Source organism: Mustela lutreola, chromosome 5, assembly GCF_030435805.1.
Source record: "Mustela lutreola isolate mMusLut2 chromosome 5, mMusLut2.pri, whole genome shotgun sequence".
NCBI lineage: Eukaryota > Metazoa > Chordata > Mammalia > Carnivora > Mustelidae > Mustela > Mustela lutreola.
In genome coordinates this window covers 69991432-70010550 of record NC_081294.1, presented here as the reverse complement: position 1 = coordinate 70010550, position 19119 = coordinate 69991432, and the positions used below count along the sequence as shown (strand labels likewise).

Genomic DNA, 19119 nt, shown 5'->3' with positions numbered 1-19119 from the left:
ATGTATCTTCTATCTCAAATATGCAAATATGTACTATTTTGAAAGATGAATGGGTGCTCATTTTTAAGTGTGTACTGAATTTAACTGTCATGTATGTTTCAATTAGTAAGAGCTCAGAGTGAATTTGCTATGGGTAGGGGGATGTGGTTCTTGTAATGTGGCTATTAAGTTAGAGAATCCTCAGACAGACTGTGTAATGGATGGTGGTCCTAGTGCTGTATCCATTATAGACAGGTTGGGGGGGGCTACAGTCAGTCCTTGATCTGAAAGTATCATTTAGGGAGTAAGAATTACCAGCTAGCAGAAGTCCAGAAAGGTTTTTTGTTTTTTGTTTTTCTTAAAGTTAGCTGTAAATTTCTATTTAGAATCAGGCAGTATGGAAATCTTGGAGAAAATTCTGAGAAAGTTGATTATAAACTGATTGTTAAATCTGGTATTTTTTATTATGAAACAAATCAGAGTGAAGTGTTACCATATTGGTAAAGGTTTTAAACTATGATTTTCTAGACCAAGGGTCAGCCAACATCTCTGTAGAAGTTGAATACTAAATAATATCAAGACTTTGTAGGTCATGAATTCTGTGTTGCAACTGTTCAACCCTGCCATTTTTGCTCTGATAGAGCCTTAGACAATGTCGTTTGTAAATAAGTGGAGATGCTGTGTCCCGATAAAATTTTATTTACAAAAATAGGCCAAATCTAAGGATCAGATTTGGCCTTGGGCTATAGTTTGCCCACACTTGCTCTGTACTGTGAATGAAGGGTTCACAAGCTTTTTTTTGTTGGGGAGCGGGGTGCAGCTAGCAGGAGACAAGGAGGGTAGACGGCCTGATCGTAAACATTTCAGGCTTTGCAGACTCCATTTTTCTCTCTCTCAAATTCTTTGGCATGTTTTTGTTTTGTATAAACTCCTTTTTTTTCTTTCTTTTTCTTTTTTTTTTAAGATTTTACTTATTTATTTGAGAGACAGAGACAGTGAGAAGAGAGCATGAGAGAGGAGGAGAAGGTCAGAGAGAGAGGCAGATTCCCTGTGGAGGTAGAAGCCCCTTGCAGACTCTATCCCGGGACTCCGGGATCATGACCTAAGCCGAAGGTAGCCACCCAACCAACTGAGCCACCCAGGCGCCCTTGTTTAAACTCTTTAAAATGTAAAATACCATGCTTTGCTCCAGACAATACATGCTCTTGCTCCAAAACATGCCATTGGCTGAATTTGGCTCCTGAGCCCTAATCTGGGGACACGTGCTGTAAATAATAGTATACATTTTACAGTTCTTGGTTGGAGAAGTTACTCTGTACTTGGCTCTATATTAGGCTAACCTCAGAGTTAACATTGAAAAACCAAATATGGTTGAGAACATATAGTTAAGAATTCTTTGTTCTGTATCCATGTAGAGAGTCTAGCATTATGTTGACCAACAATGAAAATGTATACTTAATGTTACTCATTTCAAACCTCATTTTTCATTTTCATTTAAAATCAATTCAAGAAAAATTTCTGAGGTAACTTTGCTAATAAGTATTTGAGTTTCTCCCAAGTATGTTTCTGGGTAAGTATGAATATTAATGGATATAGAGATTAAGTGATGATTGATTACAGTGTCATTTTTTTTTTCACAAGATTATTTTGGCATTGAACACTTACGATGCATGTTCAGTAGTCTTTCGTAGGCAGTAATACTTGGATTGGACAGAAGAAGGTTTTTCCAGTAAGCCAGTAAATTACTTTTAATGGTGTATCCCCAATTTTTTAGGTGGACGCTGTCAAAACCATCTCTTGTCAAGAGTTTAGCTGTCTCCTCTTCTATGAGTAATGAAGAGATTTCCCATGAGCATGTCATTTTAGAAGCAGCAGATAGTGGTCGTGGAAGTTGGACTTCCTGTTCAAGCAGTTCCCATGACAACTTCCAAAGCCTTCCAAACCCAAAAGGCTGGGATTTTTTAAATGCTTATCGACATACCCATTTGGATGGCCCCATTGCTGAAGTTGAACTACCTGACTGTGAGCCCTATTCCTGCCCTAAAGGCTGCTCTAGAACTTGTGGTCAGTGTAAAGGAAACCTAGAGACTAATCAGATGAGACAGAGTTGGGCCTCCTCCAGTTCTCTGTCTGACACATATGAACCAAACTATGGAACAGTTAAACGGAGAGTGTTGGAGAGCATCGCACCTGAGTCCTCTGAAGGCTTGGACCCCAAGGATGGCACTGATCCAGTTTATAAAACTGTTACTTCAAGTACAGAAAAGGGCCTGATTGGTAAGTTCTGTATTTTTTGTCATCTGTGGCATTTAGGGATTAAGTGGCAAAAAGTGGCATTGGGATATCTTGGCCCAAAATTTTACCCCTGAAAATATTTCTTCTCACTCCAGGCTCTCTTCCTGCCTTCTACAAACAAATTATTTTCAAAAAGTTGACAATTTCTCAAGGGTTTTGGGACAGGTATTCAAGTCTATTAAAATCAGAGGGCTGATATGAAGGTAATTAATTAAGCTGGCAGTTTCATTTGTGTTTTGTTTTTGAGATTTGTGGTTTCATTGAGGAAAATTGTATTACTATGCAACCCTGACAAAGGGATTATTCTCTTTGTCACCTCATACATTGTTTGGACCCCAATTGATGTGATACATGGTAGAAACTTTAAATCTGATATTATTCTTTAATAAAAGTGGGGAAAATTGTGATAAGGAAGTCGAAAATATTTTTGGGTATACCCCCCTAGCACACATCATGGCTATGCCAGCTCCTGTTTTGGGTTCCATTCTGACCACAAACAGCTTTTTTGTTGTATGTGTTCATTTAGTATTTAGCCATCAAATACATTTTTTCATTTATTCACTGAATTATGTAAATATTTAGATATAATAGCCCCTGCTTTTCTATTTATATGGAATGACTATACTTTGAATCAACTATATAACATATTAATGAAATCAGTTTAAATTACTAAAAATGTGAAAGATGTGCTGATGTCTATAGCACATGTGTAGTACATTTTTACTTGTCAGATTGCATTATAGCAATCTGCTATAAAGGTTTTTAGCGTGTTGATTTTTTTCCAAGCATTTTCTATTAAATCTTTCTGGGTAACTGCTATATGGATAGTTAAACATGATTGTACAAAGATATAAAATGAATCTCCTGTCCTTTTAGGAAACTAGATTTTTATTTTTATTTATTTATTTATTTATTTTAAGATTTTATTTGTTTATTTGACAGAGAGAAATCACAAGTACACTGAGAGGCAGGCAGAGAGAGAGAGAGAAGGAAGCAGGCTCCCTGCTGAGCAGAGAGCCCGATGCAGGACTCGATCCCAGGACCCTGAGATCATGACCTGAGCCGAAGGCAGTGGCTTAACCCACTGAGCCACCCAGGCACCCGGAAACTAGATTTTTAAAAATCTTTTATTGCATTTCTAGATAACTCTGGGCTTAAATTCTTCATTCTTGTCTTACTGGTTTTGCTGACTTCACCCCTTCCCTCCCTGCCCCATCCTCTTGGGTGGGAATGGAAATCCTTGAAGAACTTGATACTACATGCAGATTTTGCTGTTACAGTTGTAGAAATTTCATTATGAACAAACCTGATTGTCTCTAAAAGAGCAGTTAACATTAGAATTACCAATGGTCTTTCTTAATTTATTCTGCCTACATTTAGGTAGTGTTTGTGTTTAAAAGTTTACATCAGTAAGGCCATCAGAGTGGTTTATCCCTTAGGTCCTGTGAATTGGTCTTAATAAAATGGAACTTCTTTCTTTAACCTATTTCTGAAGTTTTTTGAAACTGTGCCTTTGTCCCATGGTCTGCAAACTTAGGGAAAAGGTTTTTAAGTTACATTTTTTTAAAGTCACAGTTACTTTGAATGTGCACTGAAAATCACAGAAACTTAAGATGGATTTCCTAAAATTATGGCTTTTTTTTTTCTCTTTTTTTTTTCCCACTTAATCACAAATCAGAAGTTAGCAGTAAGATGCCTGAAGGAATTAGGTCCTCTGTACCCAGGAAGTTTAAGTTGTTGATACAGCAGGACTGACAGGTCGTTTCCACAGGAGTGCTGTAAAACGGTGGTTCATGTCTCAGGACAGAGTGGGCAGCCCTGAAATAGAGGGTCCAGATGTCATTTCTGCAAAAATCCTCCCTGTCAGCAGAGCATAGGTGTTCAGGTTAAACTGCTGAATGGTTCTGACTGTGTCATCCCCAGGGCTGGTGTCCCAGGCAGCTGTTTCTGAATTTGGGGGTGGGGGGGTGCTCCACTGAAGAGGAGGGCTTGTCACCACATCACTTCTTTCAACTCTCTGTCACTCTGGTTTTGTTTATAAGACCTAATGTGATCTATGTGTTTGAAAACAGGTTTAAATATTAAGTTTTAATCATTGTGTTTTTAATCTGCTCTCTCTATATTCAAATATATTCATTTAGTCTATTTTTGAGTTCTGTTTTGTCACTGTAATAAGTTTCAGTATTTTTTTTTCTTTCATTTCTTAGATTTTTCATTAACATTTCCATTGCTTGTTTTTCATGCCAGTGTACTGTGTCACCTCACCCAAGAAGGAGGATAGGTATAGGGAGCCACCTCCCACTCCTCCAGGATACATGGGGATTTCTTTAGCGGACCTAAAGGAAGGACCCTATCTACACCTAAAACCTCCAGATTATAGTGTGGCAGTGCAGAGGTCAAAGATGATGCATGACAGCCTCTCTAGACTGCCACCAGCCTCCCTCGGTAGCAGCCCCGTGGCCTGTGTTCCGTCGAAGATTGTAACTCAGCCTCAGAGGCAGATTTTGCAGCCGTCCCATCCTAAGCTAGCAGATGTGACTGATGCAGATAGCGAAGCAGATGGTATGTTGACAGACTACCTTAATGGGTCTCAAATAAATTGCTGAATACATGAATTGATCTCTACTCTGTTATTTCATATAGTCATTAATGTTTACTTCTAATTGCTGTAGCAATCTCTGTTTTAAAAAAAGAAAGAAAGAAATCCCTTAATGTGGTGGTGTATTTTTTGAATGGAGTAATCTGCATGTTTCTGTGTGCCCAGTACCCTTCTTCCTGCTCAGATAGGGTCTTCTTAAATTTGACCAGAAGTGGCTCAGTCTGATACGATCATTTTGAGAGGAGGCACTTGACCTTAGTAGAGCTGCATCTCACATTAATGCATGAAAACTGGAAAGTGCCTCATTACCTGAAGTCTTGCTGTTGGTGTAGTTCCTCTTAACAGCAGAACTCTTGACTGACTGCAGCTGGGGCAGCATCTTGCAAAATGATCTGCTTTATTAAAAATAAATGAAATTTTATCCCTTCAAGCAGTAGAGTAATGAAGCGATGAAGCAGTTAGGGCAATGCCGTCTGTCAGTCCACAGTGCGAGCAGCACTCATGTCATTGTAATAAAATCTGGGCCTTGATGGGATATTTGAGAGGATTTCTTGGTTGAAAGTGACTAGTTCTCTAAACAGGTGGCTAGATTGTATGTTGATCGTCATTACTATGCCTCATCTACCACTTAATGATGTCTTTACTATTTTCAGAAAATGAACAGGTCTCAGCAGTGTAGCCTTTGGAGGACCCATTGGAAGTGTTCCAGAAGCCGTCGAGGAAGGAGTGGGCAGAACCACCTCATGATTCCGCAGGCCGTTGTTGCCAACGAACAGCTTGCTGCTGCTGCTAACCCAGAGGTCTCGTTCCCTGTACTCTGAGCGATGACCTAGCTCTGAATCATGCTTCCTTTTACTGAATCCTTGCAGATGCAGTTTCCTCAGCTATGGATGTTGTGCCTGGAAACCAGTCTTTACTTCGCATACCAGACCTGCCTTGGGACCACAGTTACTAAAACAGATGCAAACTTGGGAGTCCTCCCTATGTATATCATTATACATTTTTCTTAAACCAAATTATTTTTAAGATAATAGTTTAGTATTATTTCCAAGCCATAGCTTGGTTTAACGGACAAATTCAAAATGTCTGCCATTACCAAGGATATTCTTGTGCATTTGAAAAGTAACTTATTATTTGAAGTTTTGTGGTTGGTTTTCTTCGTTTTGGGGAGCTGTTATTAGCAGATGTTTAGGTTTGAGATCATAAAACTGTCTCTGATCAAACTGAAGTCATCTTTATCAGATGGTATGCTTAATCTAGACAGATGAACTTGATCTGTAACTCCAGTGCAATGTAGGATCTCCATTTGAGTGGGATAGGAAGCCCTTTGTGGTTGAGGTGCTTGGAAGATACTGCCCTTGGCTGATTTAGAAGGCCAGCTGAAGCTGCCACAGGGTTTCTTCTCAGTCCTTTGTGACAGGGAGGCTGTGACTGGGGGGGTAGCCACCCTCATCTCCAAAGAATGAAATTTTTTCTCAAAAGAAAATGTATACCATCCTTTCTGAAGTTAAAGTTATGCTGCATCTAACTAAAAGTGTAAATCCATTAAGTAGAGAATGGGTTCAGTAGAGTTCTACAGAAATCCAAAACAAAAATTTTTGACTGCTCAAATGTGGAGTTCTTTCCAAAGGAAATGTAATCATTGGTCTGTAACCATGGAGATGAATTCAGCTGCATGTATGTTCTGCAGCCGCCCCTGCACCCCATCTCAGCATGAGGCTGTGTTCAACCCTGATCAAAGCAGCAGCCCCCAGCTGCCTGCAAGAAAGCTCATGAGCACACCGAGGTGATAAGTGAAAATTTTAGGGGGGACAAAGGAGCTAGAATTGTGGAAATGATTCTCTTTTCTGTACTCAGTTTAGCCCTTGAGAGGAAAGAAATACATATTTTTAATAGCCTATTGGGCATGGCGCTTCTAAGTATTTAATTAAAATTTCAGTGACTGTTTACTGGATGATCTAGTTTTTCCACATTTTTACTAATTAAATACAGTGTTTTCTATATCTTAAGTTTAAAATTTATCATTTGTTTTTTAATGTAAATGTAAGTGAGAGCTTAATAAACTTCTGTGATGACTACCAAAAAAAGAAAAAAAAAAAAAGCAAGAAAAAGGGAAAAAAGCCAAAGCTATTTGTGTGCATACCCAGATTAACATGGAGCCAAAATGGGTTTACTTCTGAGTGGTCGTCCATATGTGAATTTATAGGATTTAGCTCGTTTGTGATTTCCTTTTTTAAGAGTTTGTTCTCATTTTTCCCTAGCTATCTCTTCCCTCTCTCACTTTCTTGCAGTCCCCTTCAGTTTTTGTTTGTTTGTTTGTTTGTTTAAATAGTGGGCTCCACTGCCTGCATGGGGCTTGAACTTGTGACCCTGAGATAAAGAGTCACGTGCTCTACCTACTGAGCCAGCTAGGGGCACACCCTACCCCCCCATCCCCTTCATTTTGAAGTAATTCATTTCCCAAGTGGTGAATGGGAGTACTCTATGTTTTCCTTCAAAATGACTGTCTCTTCATTTAGGAAAAATAGCTTATCTGAAAAATTCCTTTGGGCACGAAAACCCCATGAATTTGAAACTTTATTAAAGCCTTAAAAATCCACCTGCCAAGTATGTTAGAAAGAGGCTAATTGACTCTGTAGCTTTCTTGTTCCATTGACATGGAAAGTGGCCTGGATCAAAAAATCCTGGTTTTGAAATTCACACTGTCGTGATTTAACCTAATAACACTGTTCCTCTGATCACAGAAAATGTCCCTTCATTGATTTACGTAATAGTGTTTTCATGTCCGGGGCAAAACAAAAGAAAACAAAACAAAGCATCTCTTTGTGTCAAATTTGGTTATATATTCTTATTATTTTATATCCATTACCCCCCCAAAAATGTGCTGTTTGCACATTATCTGTCTGTTTACAGGTGTTTGAAATCAATCGTGAGCCTTACCTGTCTTCATCCTTAATGGTGTTGAGAATATCTTGCACAGAGAGTCAGAGGCTGTAATTTTGACTACACCTTGTGGCTGCCTTTGTTTTTATCTAGCTCCTCCTGTGAGTGTTGGGGTCAGCCGATAACAGTGATCAGGAACTAAAGCCAAATGCATTGTATTTTGATCTGTGTGTATCCCCTAAAAACTCATGGCATTGTGATTTTTATATTTTAATTCTAATTTAGGATACATTTCTGCCTTCTCTTAGTTACATACTAGAACAAGGGAAGCCTTAACCTGTATTTGTTCCAATTCTAAACCCCCATTTTTGTTTTTATTTTTATTTTATAAATTTTTAACTTTAATGAAGACACAAGTGCCCTCACCTCCCCTCAGCTCCGAATCTGTCAGGACTTCCTGAAGCAGTAAATCCATGAGTTTTGCCAAATAAGTTTCAACAGAACCGTTCGTTTAGAATGAAAGATTTGGTCAATTAGTAAATCTGCTATATAACTTCCCTAAAGATTTATTTTAAGTAGTAGATTCTTCCTCCAAATGATTACTTTGATTCTGATCTTTGGAGAGAATAATAAGGCTTATTAACTGGTTTCTCCTGAGGCTGGTAAGTCATACTGTGGTCATTGGTATAACCTGAGCATCTCCCAGGCCAGAAGTGTGGCAGTAATCATGAGGATTTATGAGAACAAACCTAATTTTTATGAAGTGTTCTCTTCCCTATGAAAAGAGAGGAGAAAGAATTTCCTTGTATATTTAAAACAATGATAATGATTGTTATTCTGATATATTTTGTTTCTAAAAAATGTGATATTAAAGTAGATGTATCCCTTTAGCATTACCTTAAAGGCTAGAACAGAGGGATGAATCTTCAAAAGTGTCACAGTACATTTTCAAATTTAAACTTGAACCCCAGTTCATCTTTAGCTTTTGTTGTGCTTTTTTAAGGCTTCTTTATTTTTGATACACAATGCAGTTGTACTTGATCTTTTAAAATGAAACGTGAGCTTATCAGAAAAAGACAAAACTGCACAGTTCTAATAATTAAATGCAATTATACTGCACAATTCAGTGATTGTAAAGTATCCTGTAACGAGCAATGTTTGTCTCCTATTTTTTGATACCTCTTAAACTTATGTCTTTTAGAAAGACAGTGCCTCTGTATGCTTTTTGTATTTTTACTGAGTGTAAATATTTGTTATATTTTTGGTTAAGAGAATGTAAAAGTCCATTTATTATCATATCTACTAATACATTGGTGGAATCAATAAAGAATCTACATTAAACTTCTCTGCTCTTTATTTCTTACATAGATAAAATAATGACACCCAGTCACTCAAGGCGGCCATTGTGGGGCTAGCATTAGTGTGAAGGCCTTATATTTTAGGTCCGCAGAGAAATTGGAGTGATCCAATTATTGTTGACTTGGTGGTGTCTAGAAAATACCTATCTCTTTTTTGGGTTTTAAAAAGGGTGTTTGATGAAAAACCAAATAACAGTGGTTAATCCCCATTTGGCTTGTTTCTCTCTTAGAACAGGAAAGCCCAGGGCTAATGGGGTAAGTAAACACTCTCTGAGACTCAGGGCCCCGGCATTTACACTGCTTGACATCACCTGTGCATCAATAGGAAGGGCAGAAAGGTAAAGGTGCAAAAGTGTGTCTCTTTTCTATAGCGAAACAGCAGCTTTCCCAGAAGCTGCACTTGGTATTTCTGCCTTTATCTCACTAGTCAGAAGTGGGTCCCATGACCAGCAGCTGCAAGAAACTTGGGAAGTGAACTCCTTAGCTGAGCCATCAATGGCCCCCCAAAAAAGTTGGATTCCTTTCAGTGAAGAAGGAAAGAATGGACATTGAATGGGCACCTGCCTTTGTCTGCCACAGGACTCCTCTTGTGAGGCAAGAAATGCAGCAGTTTGTATCGGGATCAGATCCGAGAACCACCAAAGAAGGAAGAAATTTTGCTCTAGCATTTCTTCCTGAAACTTTCCTAGTCTTCACTCTGTACCTAGGGAATATTATTCCCTTATAATAAGGCTTCTCCCTCCTCCCGTTTAACCCCCTCTCACCACACATACCAGATTGTCCCCAGTCATTCCTTCCCCTGACCATCTTTGCACAAGTGTCCCTGGTTCATTCCTTTACTTAGAAACACTACACATAAATAGAGTAGGTTGAGTGTTGGCTACCTAAAAACATCTAGCCCTAATCTCTGGAATTTGTAAATGTTACTGTATTTGAGAGAAGGGTCTTTGCTGATGTAATGAAGCATTTTGAGATGAGATTACATTGAATTACCTGGATGAGCCCTATATGCCAAGACAAGAGTTGGAGGGAGAGAGGAAGGAAGATAAAACAGACCTAGTGAAGGCGATGTGGAGAGAGCAGAAAGGTGAAGCCACAAGTCAAAGAATGCCAGCAGCCTCCAGGAACTAGAAGAAAGGAGATTCTTCTCCACACCTCTGGATGACACCCTGATTTGGACTTCTGGCCTGTTTCAAATAGGGCACCTGAGTCCTGCTGATCTGTTACGGTAGCCCAGGGAAACCACTACACGAACTCTAGCCACTTGCACCTCTCTGGACTCTCACCTGTCTCTTCGGCTCCGGAACACTGAGGAGCTCCTACCCAGTTTACCCTTCCTTGCATCATGGCCTGGAAATTTTCTTCAGGCGGTAAACTGGGGCAGTGGTAAGGTTCAGGTCTTGTTTCTTGTGCTTTCAAAGATTAATGTCTTTCAGTGCTTGATGTCCAGTGTTTTAAATGGCATTGTTTTATATGTTGGTGTAGTTTTTTAGTCACTAGAGGCATGAGGTTAAAGTGCCAATTAGTGCCTTTTGAAGTCTACATATAAAACTTGAAGACAACTCTCTCAGTAAGTAACAAGCAGACACACACATACCCTTCCCCCATCACACACACACAAAAAAATCAGTAAGGATATAAAAGACAAGAACAACAGAATTATCAAACTTAATAATCCAATGGACTCCAGAACACGTAATCATTAACTGCAAAGTATATATTATTTCTAAGTGAACATGAGCATTGATCAAAGTTGGCTCTGTTAAGCCATAAACTAACAAATTGCAAAAAGTTGAACTTGTGTAGAGAAGTTTCTCTGTACAGAATAAAACAAGTTAGTAACAAGAACTATAAAAATTGGAGGTTAAGAAATATGTCCCCCACTAACCCAATGGAAAGTTTTTGAAAGGTTTTTTAACTGAATGGAATTGAGTATCAAAACCTTTTGGTTTGAGGTTAAAGCCATACTTACAGGGGACGTTTATAGCCCTAAATATATATATATAGAAAAAGTATAGAAAGGCTAAAAATGAATTAAACATTCTTCTCAAGAAAACCAGAATAGTAACAGCAAATTAAATTTAAATAAATGGAAATAATGAAAAATTAATAACAAGGAATGAAATAAATAAGATGCCCCCCCAAAAAATCAAGAAAGCACTGAGTTCTTTAACAAGACTAATAAAATTGCTAATCTCTTGGAATAACCAAGAAAAAAAAAAAACAGCAAAACTATCATTAGGAGTGATAATGATTATGATTAATGTCACTGAAGATATGAGACACTTTTAGTACTAAAATTAGAAGAAATAAGTTCACAGAAAAAAAACACAACTTTGCAAAACTGTAACAAGAAGGAAAATTCAGTAGTCCTACAGCTATTAAAGGAGTGGAACCTCACTTTACGAGCATTCCCTCAAAACCGAAGGCCTGGATGACTTTATCAAAAAAAGTTGTACCAGGGGCAAGTGGGTGGCTTGGTTGGTTGGGCTACTGCCTTCGCCTCAGGACATGATCCTGAAGTCCTGGGATGGAGTCCCACATCAGGCTCCATAATCAGCAGGGAGTCTGTTCCTCCCTCTGACCACCCCCATCGTGCACGCACGTGCTCTCTCTCTCTCTCAAATAAATAAAAATCTTTGAAGGGGGGAGTGGGGGCAGAAGTTGTACCAAATGCTTACAGAAGAAATACTGCTGATCTTAATAAAATCTCCAAAGTGGGAAGGATATTTTTAAATAAGATCCTCGTTAAGACAACTCTAAAGGAAATTATGGCAGGTTTATTCTAAAATGCCATTTAAGAAAAGCGAAGGCCACAGAATTGGAAAATACAATGTAATTCATACACCTTTCAAAGGACTGGTATCCAGAATACATAAAGTACTTCTATGTGTACAAAAAAAGAGCATCCAGTAGGAAAACAGGCAAGACTTAAATATTACATAAAGGAGGGGAAGTTGTCTTTTATTAAACATGGAAAGTTGCTTCCTTTATGAAAAACTACATAGGTTTAGGGTTGATGACGTGGAAATGTTAGCTCTGCGGTGCTCTGCTTGGACTGTGGTGGCAGGTGATCATGGGCAGAAACCTTTCCTTTGCAAGAACAATGGGGAGCTGTGGTAAAATATATTGGAGCCACCAGATGGCGCCACACTATCACGTATCCCTTGTGGTCTTTGTTTTTAGAAAGATTAGGGCAAGGTAATTTGGGGAGGGGTAAAATTTTATTTATTAGAGTGCTCGAGCAGGGGAGGGGGGAGGAAAGGGGCACTGGGAGAAGTATAGGGAGGGACCTATATGTACTGAACAGGGACCCTGCCATGGGGCTTGATCCCAGAACCCCAAGATCATAACCTGGGCTGAAGGCAGATGCTTAACCCACCAAACCACTCAGGCACCTATAATTTCTTGGCCATCTTTCCAGATATCTCTGCATTCCGCAGTGAAATTTTTTGAGAGTTCCCCTTCACAGAGGTTATGAAATGAAAACATTTCCAACCAGCAAATAAAGAATTTTATATAGATTATAGTTGAATAAAGTTTGGACACTCAATAGTAGACAGTGTGATACAGCTATTTCTGTATACATTGTTTGTGCATTTGGACATAGGATCTGGTATATTTAATGAGTGCTGGTTTTTTCCAGGGCTGCTAAGGGAAATCTTCCAGAAAACACAAATGGCACAGCTCCGAGCAGGAATGAAGAGCAGGTAATAAACACAAGAACCAGTCGACTTCTGCGGTCTACACTGAGCAGTTGCCTACTCCACAGGCTCCTGGCAGGTGTCCATCTCATTCTGACACCACAAGTGTTTTTGGTGTTTTTTATTTTGGTAGATAAGTAATGGTATTTTATTCTGGTTTTAGTTCTCATTTCCCTGGCTATTAGTAGGGTTGAACTCCTTTTCATATTTCTGTGGGTCATTTGATTTCTGCTTTTATGAGGTGCCTTTTTGAGTCTTTTGCATTTTTATCAATTTGTATACATTTTTTATGCATTCTGGATATGACTCCTTTGTCACTTACATCTTTGGCAAATAACTTTCCCACTCAGTGGCATGTGTGGTCATAATGAAGAAGGGAAGTTCTTAATTCTATTTATTCATTCATTTATTTATTTATTTATTTTAAGATTTTATTTATTTATTTGACAGAGGAGAGATCACAAATAGGTAGAGAGACAGACAGAGAGAGAGAGATGAGGAGAAGCAGGCTCCCTCCTGAGCAGAGAGCCAAATGCGGGACTCGATCCCAGGCCCCTGGGATCACGACCTGAGCCGAAGGCAGAGGCTTAACCCACTGAGCCACCCAGGCGCCCCGGAAGTTCTTAATTTTAAACTAAAGAAATTACTCCTTTCCTTTATGGTTAGTGCTTTCTTTGTGATCTAAGAAGTGTTTTCCTCTTCCACGTTCATTAACGTATTTGTGTTACCTTTCACATACTTCAATGTTGTGCCTTCTAAATGTAGCTCTACAATATATCTAGAATAGAATTTTGTGTATAGTGTAAGGTCTAGTCTCCCACCCATTGATTGTTCCTGGACCACTTGTTGAAAAAATAAGTCCTTTGTTCCCCTGCCCTGTGGTGCCATCTCTGATGTGAGTCATAGTATGTGTGAATTTATTCCGGGGTCTGTATACTTTATCAGGCTATCCTTCCATTCCTTAATACCACATTGTTTTAAATGCTCTAGCATTACACTAAATACTGATACCTGGTAGAGAAAGGTGGCTGACCCTCTTATTTTTCAAGAATATTATTAGTTGTTCTCATATCATTTGTATTTCCAGATAAATTTAATGACCAGCTTATCAACTTACACACACACACAATTGCAATTTTGAATGGGATTTTCTTAAAATTATATAATTTGAAGGAAATTAACATTTCTGTAAAATTTAGTCTTCTAGTCTATGAGCCCAGTGTATTTCTTCATTTATTTAGATTTTCTATTGCTTTGGTTTCACTGTTTTGCTTTAAGAGCTTTAATATATCTCATAAAAGATTTATGGTTTTGAGTGTCTGATGTGTTTGGGGGTTCCCCCCATCCCACTTTGAGAGAGAGAGAGAGAGATTTGACAATTAAAAATTGTATATATTTGAGTTGTTTGTCTTAGTCCATTTGGGCTGCTGTATCAAAAATACCACAGGCTGGGTGGCTTATAAAGAGCAGAATTTATTTCTCACAGTGCGAAAGCTGGGAATTTCTAGGTCAAGGTGCCAGCAGATTCACTATTCTTTGAGGGCCTGTGTCCTGGTTCATGGATGGTGCCTTCCTGCTGTGTCTTCACAGAGAAGGGCTTCTTTTATACGGATAGTCATCCCACTCATCGGGGCTTCACACACTTCACCTAATTACCTGCCACAGCCCTCACTTCCTAATACCCTCACATTTACGGATTCGGATTTCAACCCATGAATGGGAGTGGGGCATAAACCTTCAGTGTATGGCGGCTTACGGGGTGCAATATGATGATGTGACGTATGTATACACTGTGAAACGGTTACCGCAATTAAGCTCGTGAATGTATCTGTTACTTCACAGACTTAAAATTTGCGTGTGGTAAGAACACTTAAAATCACCTACCTTAGCCCTTAGTCAAGTAATACTGACTATAGTCAATATGTCGTACAGAATCACTCCAGAACTTACTTATCCTGCATAAATCTTTGTACCTTTTGAACATCCTCCCATCCTTCCCCTTCAACCCCTGGCAGCCACCGCCTTCCACATACAAGGGAGATCACATGATAGCCGTCTTATCTGTGTACGGCTTACTTCGCTTAGCATAATGTTCTTCAGGTTTTTCCCGGTTGTTAAGAAAGGCTAGATTTTTGTTGTCTTCTTTAAGGCTGAATAATCTGTGTGCATACCACATTTACTTATCCAGTCATCTGCAGACGGTTGTCTTCAAATCTTGGCAACTGCAAATAATCCTGCAGTGAATGTGAGGGTGCAGACATGTCTTCAGCCAACAACCAGCAAGGTGGAGCCAGCCTTTCCTTAGAGAATGAATTCTACCAAAATCTCAGTGAGTTTGGAAGTGGCTGCTTCCCTCGTGAAGCCTCCAGCTTAGAGCACAGCCCAGCTGACACTGTGAACTCCCAACTTGTGAGACCCTGAGTAGATGACCCAGCAGCCAGCCTAGGCCCAAACTTCTGACCCACTGAACTTGTGCTGTTTTGAGCCACTGAGTTTGTGATGATTTACAGCAACAGAGAACTAATATATTCTGTATTAGCTATAGATTCTCTATGTTCTCTTAAACAGGTTACCAACAATAACCTCTCTCATTTTTACTGCTGCTCTGAGGATGAAGTGAATTAATCCACATGTAATCCTCTGGCAGTGCCCAGCCACCTGGCAAACTCTAGGCTGGATTATTATGATCCCGCGCTCTCTCTCCCTGCCTTTTTCCCCTCCTCACACTTCCGTAGTTCTGTACCTTCACTGTTCCATTTCGTCTTCTCTTGCAGAATTTCATTTCTTTGCCCAGTAGAGTCTTAGCTGTCCCACACCTCCTTTATCTATGGTCATTTATCTGACAACTGCAACTATTCAAAATATAATCCAGATGCTCCCAAAACTAAAATCAATTCTATGTAGCAAATGCACTGAAGTTCTATTTTTGACTTGTTGGTGAGACCGAGCACTTCCTTGTTTCCTAAGTTAAAACATACTAGGGGTGGAAAACTAGAAGGAGACACACTTATAGCAAGAAGAATGTGAGGAAGACCCCATGAGAGGGAAGGGGCCAGAACACAAAGGCACAGAAGAGCTTGCCAAGCAAGGGAAAATGGGGCAGGCTGTGTTTCAGGGATTCATGGGGGTGTCACTCAGCAGACACAGCGTCAGGGTGGCTCAGACACTCCTCGTCAGTGTATGTTCATACTTGAAGTGTATATTGGGAATACATAGTATTTTTAAAGCCTTATATTTATTGAATAAAAGATACCTCATTCAACTGCAACAAAGACAATTTAAAAATAGGCAAAGTACCTAAAAGTTCTACAAAAAAGATACATAAATGGCCAATAAGTGCACGACAAAATGCTCAACATCAATCATGAGGGAAATGCAAATCAAAATCATGACACCCTATCACCTGATAACCATTAAGATGGCTACTATTTAAAAAAAAAAAAAAAAGTTTTGGTGACAAGATGAAGAAATGGGAACACTGTGCCCTGAAGGTTGCTCAAAAAAATAATACCATACAATCCAGCAATCTCACTTGTAGGCTACTGTCCCAGGGAACTGAGAGCAGGGTCTCCCAGAGGTATCTGTCCAGCCCTGCATCATTCACAGTCAAGAGGTGGGAGAGATCCAAGTGTGGAATGTACATGAAGTGGATGTATTATTCAACCTTTTGAAGGAAGGAAATTCTGACAGCTGCTATGACATGAATGAACTTCGAGAAAAGATATTGGAGTTAATGAAGCCAGTAACGAAAAGATAAATACTGTTTGATCTTGCTGATGTGAGGTACCTAGTAGAGTCCACAGTCAAAGGAAGGAGAAGGGTTTCCAGCGTCTGGGCAGGAGGGAGAAATGGAGAGCTAGAGTTTAATGGGGTAGAGAATTTCCATTTTGCAAGACGAAGTTCTGGAGATCAGTTGTACAATAATGCGGAATTGTACACTTAAAAATGGTTAGGATGGTTGCCTTTGAGTTTGTGTGTTTTACCACAATTTTTCCAAACCAATAAAGATGAACAGATGAAATATTTGTGGTGGGCTGCAGCTGGACAGGGCAAGGAATCAGTAGGCAGTGATGGAGGGTTTCAGCTCCTGTGAGACCAGAAGTATGTTTAGGGCAGTTGCACATACTTAACAAACCCATCCTCAAATGATCCCACCTCCCATGTCTCATCCGTGAAAATCCCCTAGGACATGAGAGGTCAAGTCGCTAGTCAGCACTGAGACTGCAGCAAGGGTAAGCATTCACAGGGAAACTTGACCTAGGGTTTTAACCACAGCTCATCAAGCACTTCATTTTGCTAAAACTCTAGGGCTTTATCACGCTAAGAAACAAGGAAGCTTTAAAAGTAGTTACTCTGTCATCACCAAGGTTTGACATTTTTTTGAACAGATTTTATATAATTTGTCAGAGCGCACATGTGAGCAAGCACAAGCAGGGGGAGCGGCAGAGGGAGGAGGAGACTCCCTTCTGAGCAGGAAGCCCGACTTGGGGCTCCATCCCAGGATTCTGGGATTACAACCTGAGTTGAAGGCAGCTGCTTAAGGACTGAGCCACCCAGGCGCCCCGGTGTTTTTTTCAAAAGCTGTGTAGTTTGCGGTCTTTTTTTGTTTTTTAAAGATTCCATGCATTTGTCAGAGAGAGAGAAAGCATAAGCAGGGAGAGTGGAAAGCAGAGGGCAGGCTCCCCATGGAGCAAGGAGCCCAATGCGGTACTCGATCCCAGGACCCCAAGATCACGACCTGAGCTGCAGGCAGACGCTTAACCTTAGACTAAGCCACCCACATATTCCCTGTAGTTTGAGGTCTTAAATATACATCTTTAATCCACTTAATTTTGGTATATTGTGTAAAGATCTGCTGTGGTCTGAGTGTGCACCCCCCACACACACACACAATATCTTGAAAATGCCCTTTTTGATGGTATGAGTGGGTAGAGCCTTTGGGAAGTGCCCAAATCTGGAGGGCAGAGCCCTCATAAATAGAATTAGTGCTCTTAGAGACTCCAGAGAGATCTCTTGTGCCCTTTCACCATGTGAGGATATAGCAAGAAGGCACTGGCTCTAAACTAGGAAGAGGGCCACTGTCAGAAACAACCATGCTGGCCCTAGAACCTTGAGCTTCCCAGCCTCCAAAACTGTGAGAAAGAAATTTCTGTTGTTTGTAAGCTATCCAGTCTGGCATTTTCATTATAGTCGCCCAAACAGACTATAAGATCCAGCCTTATTCTTTTGCATGTTTATACTCAATTTTCCACAAGTCTTTGTCTTGGTTAAATTATTCCTAAGTATTTTATTTGTCTTGATACTATTATAAACAGAATTGTTTTGTTAATTTCCTTTTGGATGGTTAGTATTAGCATATAGAAACATAACTGATTTTTTTTTTTTAAGATTTTATTTATTTATTTGACAGAGAGAAATCACAAGTAGACAGAGCGGCAGGCAGAGAGAGAGAGAGAGGGAAGCAGGCTCCCTGCTGAGCAGAGACTCGATCCCAGGACCCTGAGATCATGACCTGAGCCGAAGGCAGCGGCTTAACCCACTGAGCCACCCAGGTGCCCCAAAACATAACTGATTTTTGTGTGTTGATTTTGTTTGCAGCTTTGCGGAGTTTACCTCACATTTTTTCTTCTTTTGTTTTGTGGAATCTTTAGGACTTTCTACGTAACAGACCATGCTGTTTGTGATAGGAGCTTATATTACCTCTTTCTTTCTGGTATGGATGCCTTCATTTCCTTTGCTTGCCGTTAAAGCTGTGGCTAGCAGTTCCAGTATTTTGTTGAATAGAAAGGTGAAAGTAGGCAATGAAGTCTTGCTCCTGATCTTGGAGAAAGAGCTTTCAGTCTTTCACCACCGAGTATGTTAGCTGTGGACTTTCCGTTTACAGCCTTCATTTTGTTCAATGTTTTCTATTAATAGTTTGTTGAATGTTTTCATTGTGAAACTGTTGAATTTTGTCAGATGCTTTTCTCTGTACTTTGATGATCCTACTGGTTTTTCCTCCATCATTCTGTAAATGTGGTATATTACACTGGTTTTCTTACATTGACACATTCTTGCATTCTAGGAATCCTTCTCCCCTGGCCATCCTGCATAATCCTTTACAGTGCTATTGAATTCTAGTTGGTATTTTTTGAGAATTTTGTGCATTGCTTTCCTCTTGCTGCCTTTAAGGTCCTCTTTCTTTGACTTTCGATAAGTTCATTATATAGTTTACCCTTGAACAATGTGGGGCTTAGGGGTGCTGGCCACAACCCCCACCCCATGTAGTCATATATAAGTCACATATAACTTCTGACTCCCT

At 39.7% G+C, this 19119-nt stretch overlaps 1 protein-coding gene across 5 annotated transcripts in view; it reads left to right on the top strand.

Annotated features, from left to right (window-relative positions):
* Positions 1-9101, top strand: part of RAPGEF6 (Rap guanine nucleotide exchange factor 6) — a 196446-nt gene extending 187345 nt beyond the window's left edge. For 4 of the 5 annotated variants that reach the window (XM_059174491.1, XM_059174492.1, XM_059174493.1 and 1 more), the window contains 3 exons: positions 1754-2256; positions 4522-4836; positions 5527-9101. In XM_059174491.1, coding sequence (XP_059030474.1) covers positions 1754-2256; positions 4522-4836; positions 5527-5552 — 844 coding nt within the window. In that variant the 3' untranslated portion in view covers positions 5553-9101. The remainder of the gene's footprint in view (positions 1-1753; positions 2257-4521; positions 4837-5526) is intronic. The other variant, XM_059174494.1, reaches the window with a different exon arrangement.
* The last annotated feature ends 10018 nt before the right edge of the window (positions 9102-19119 follow it).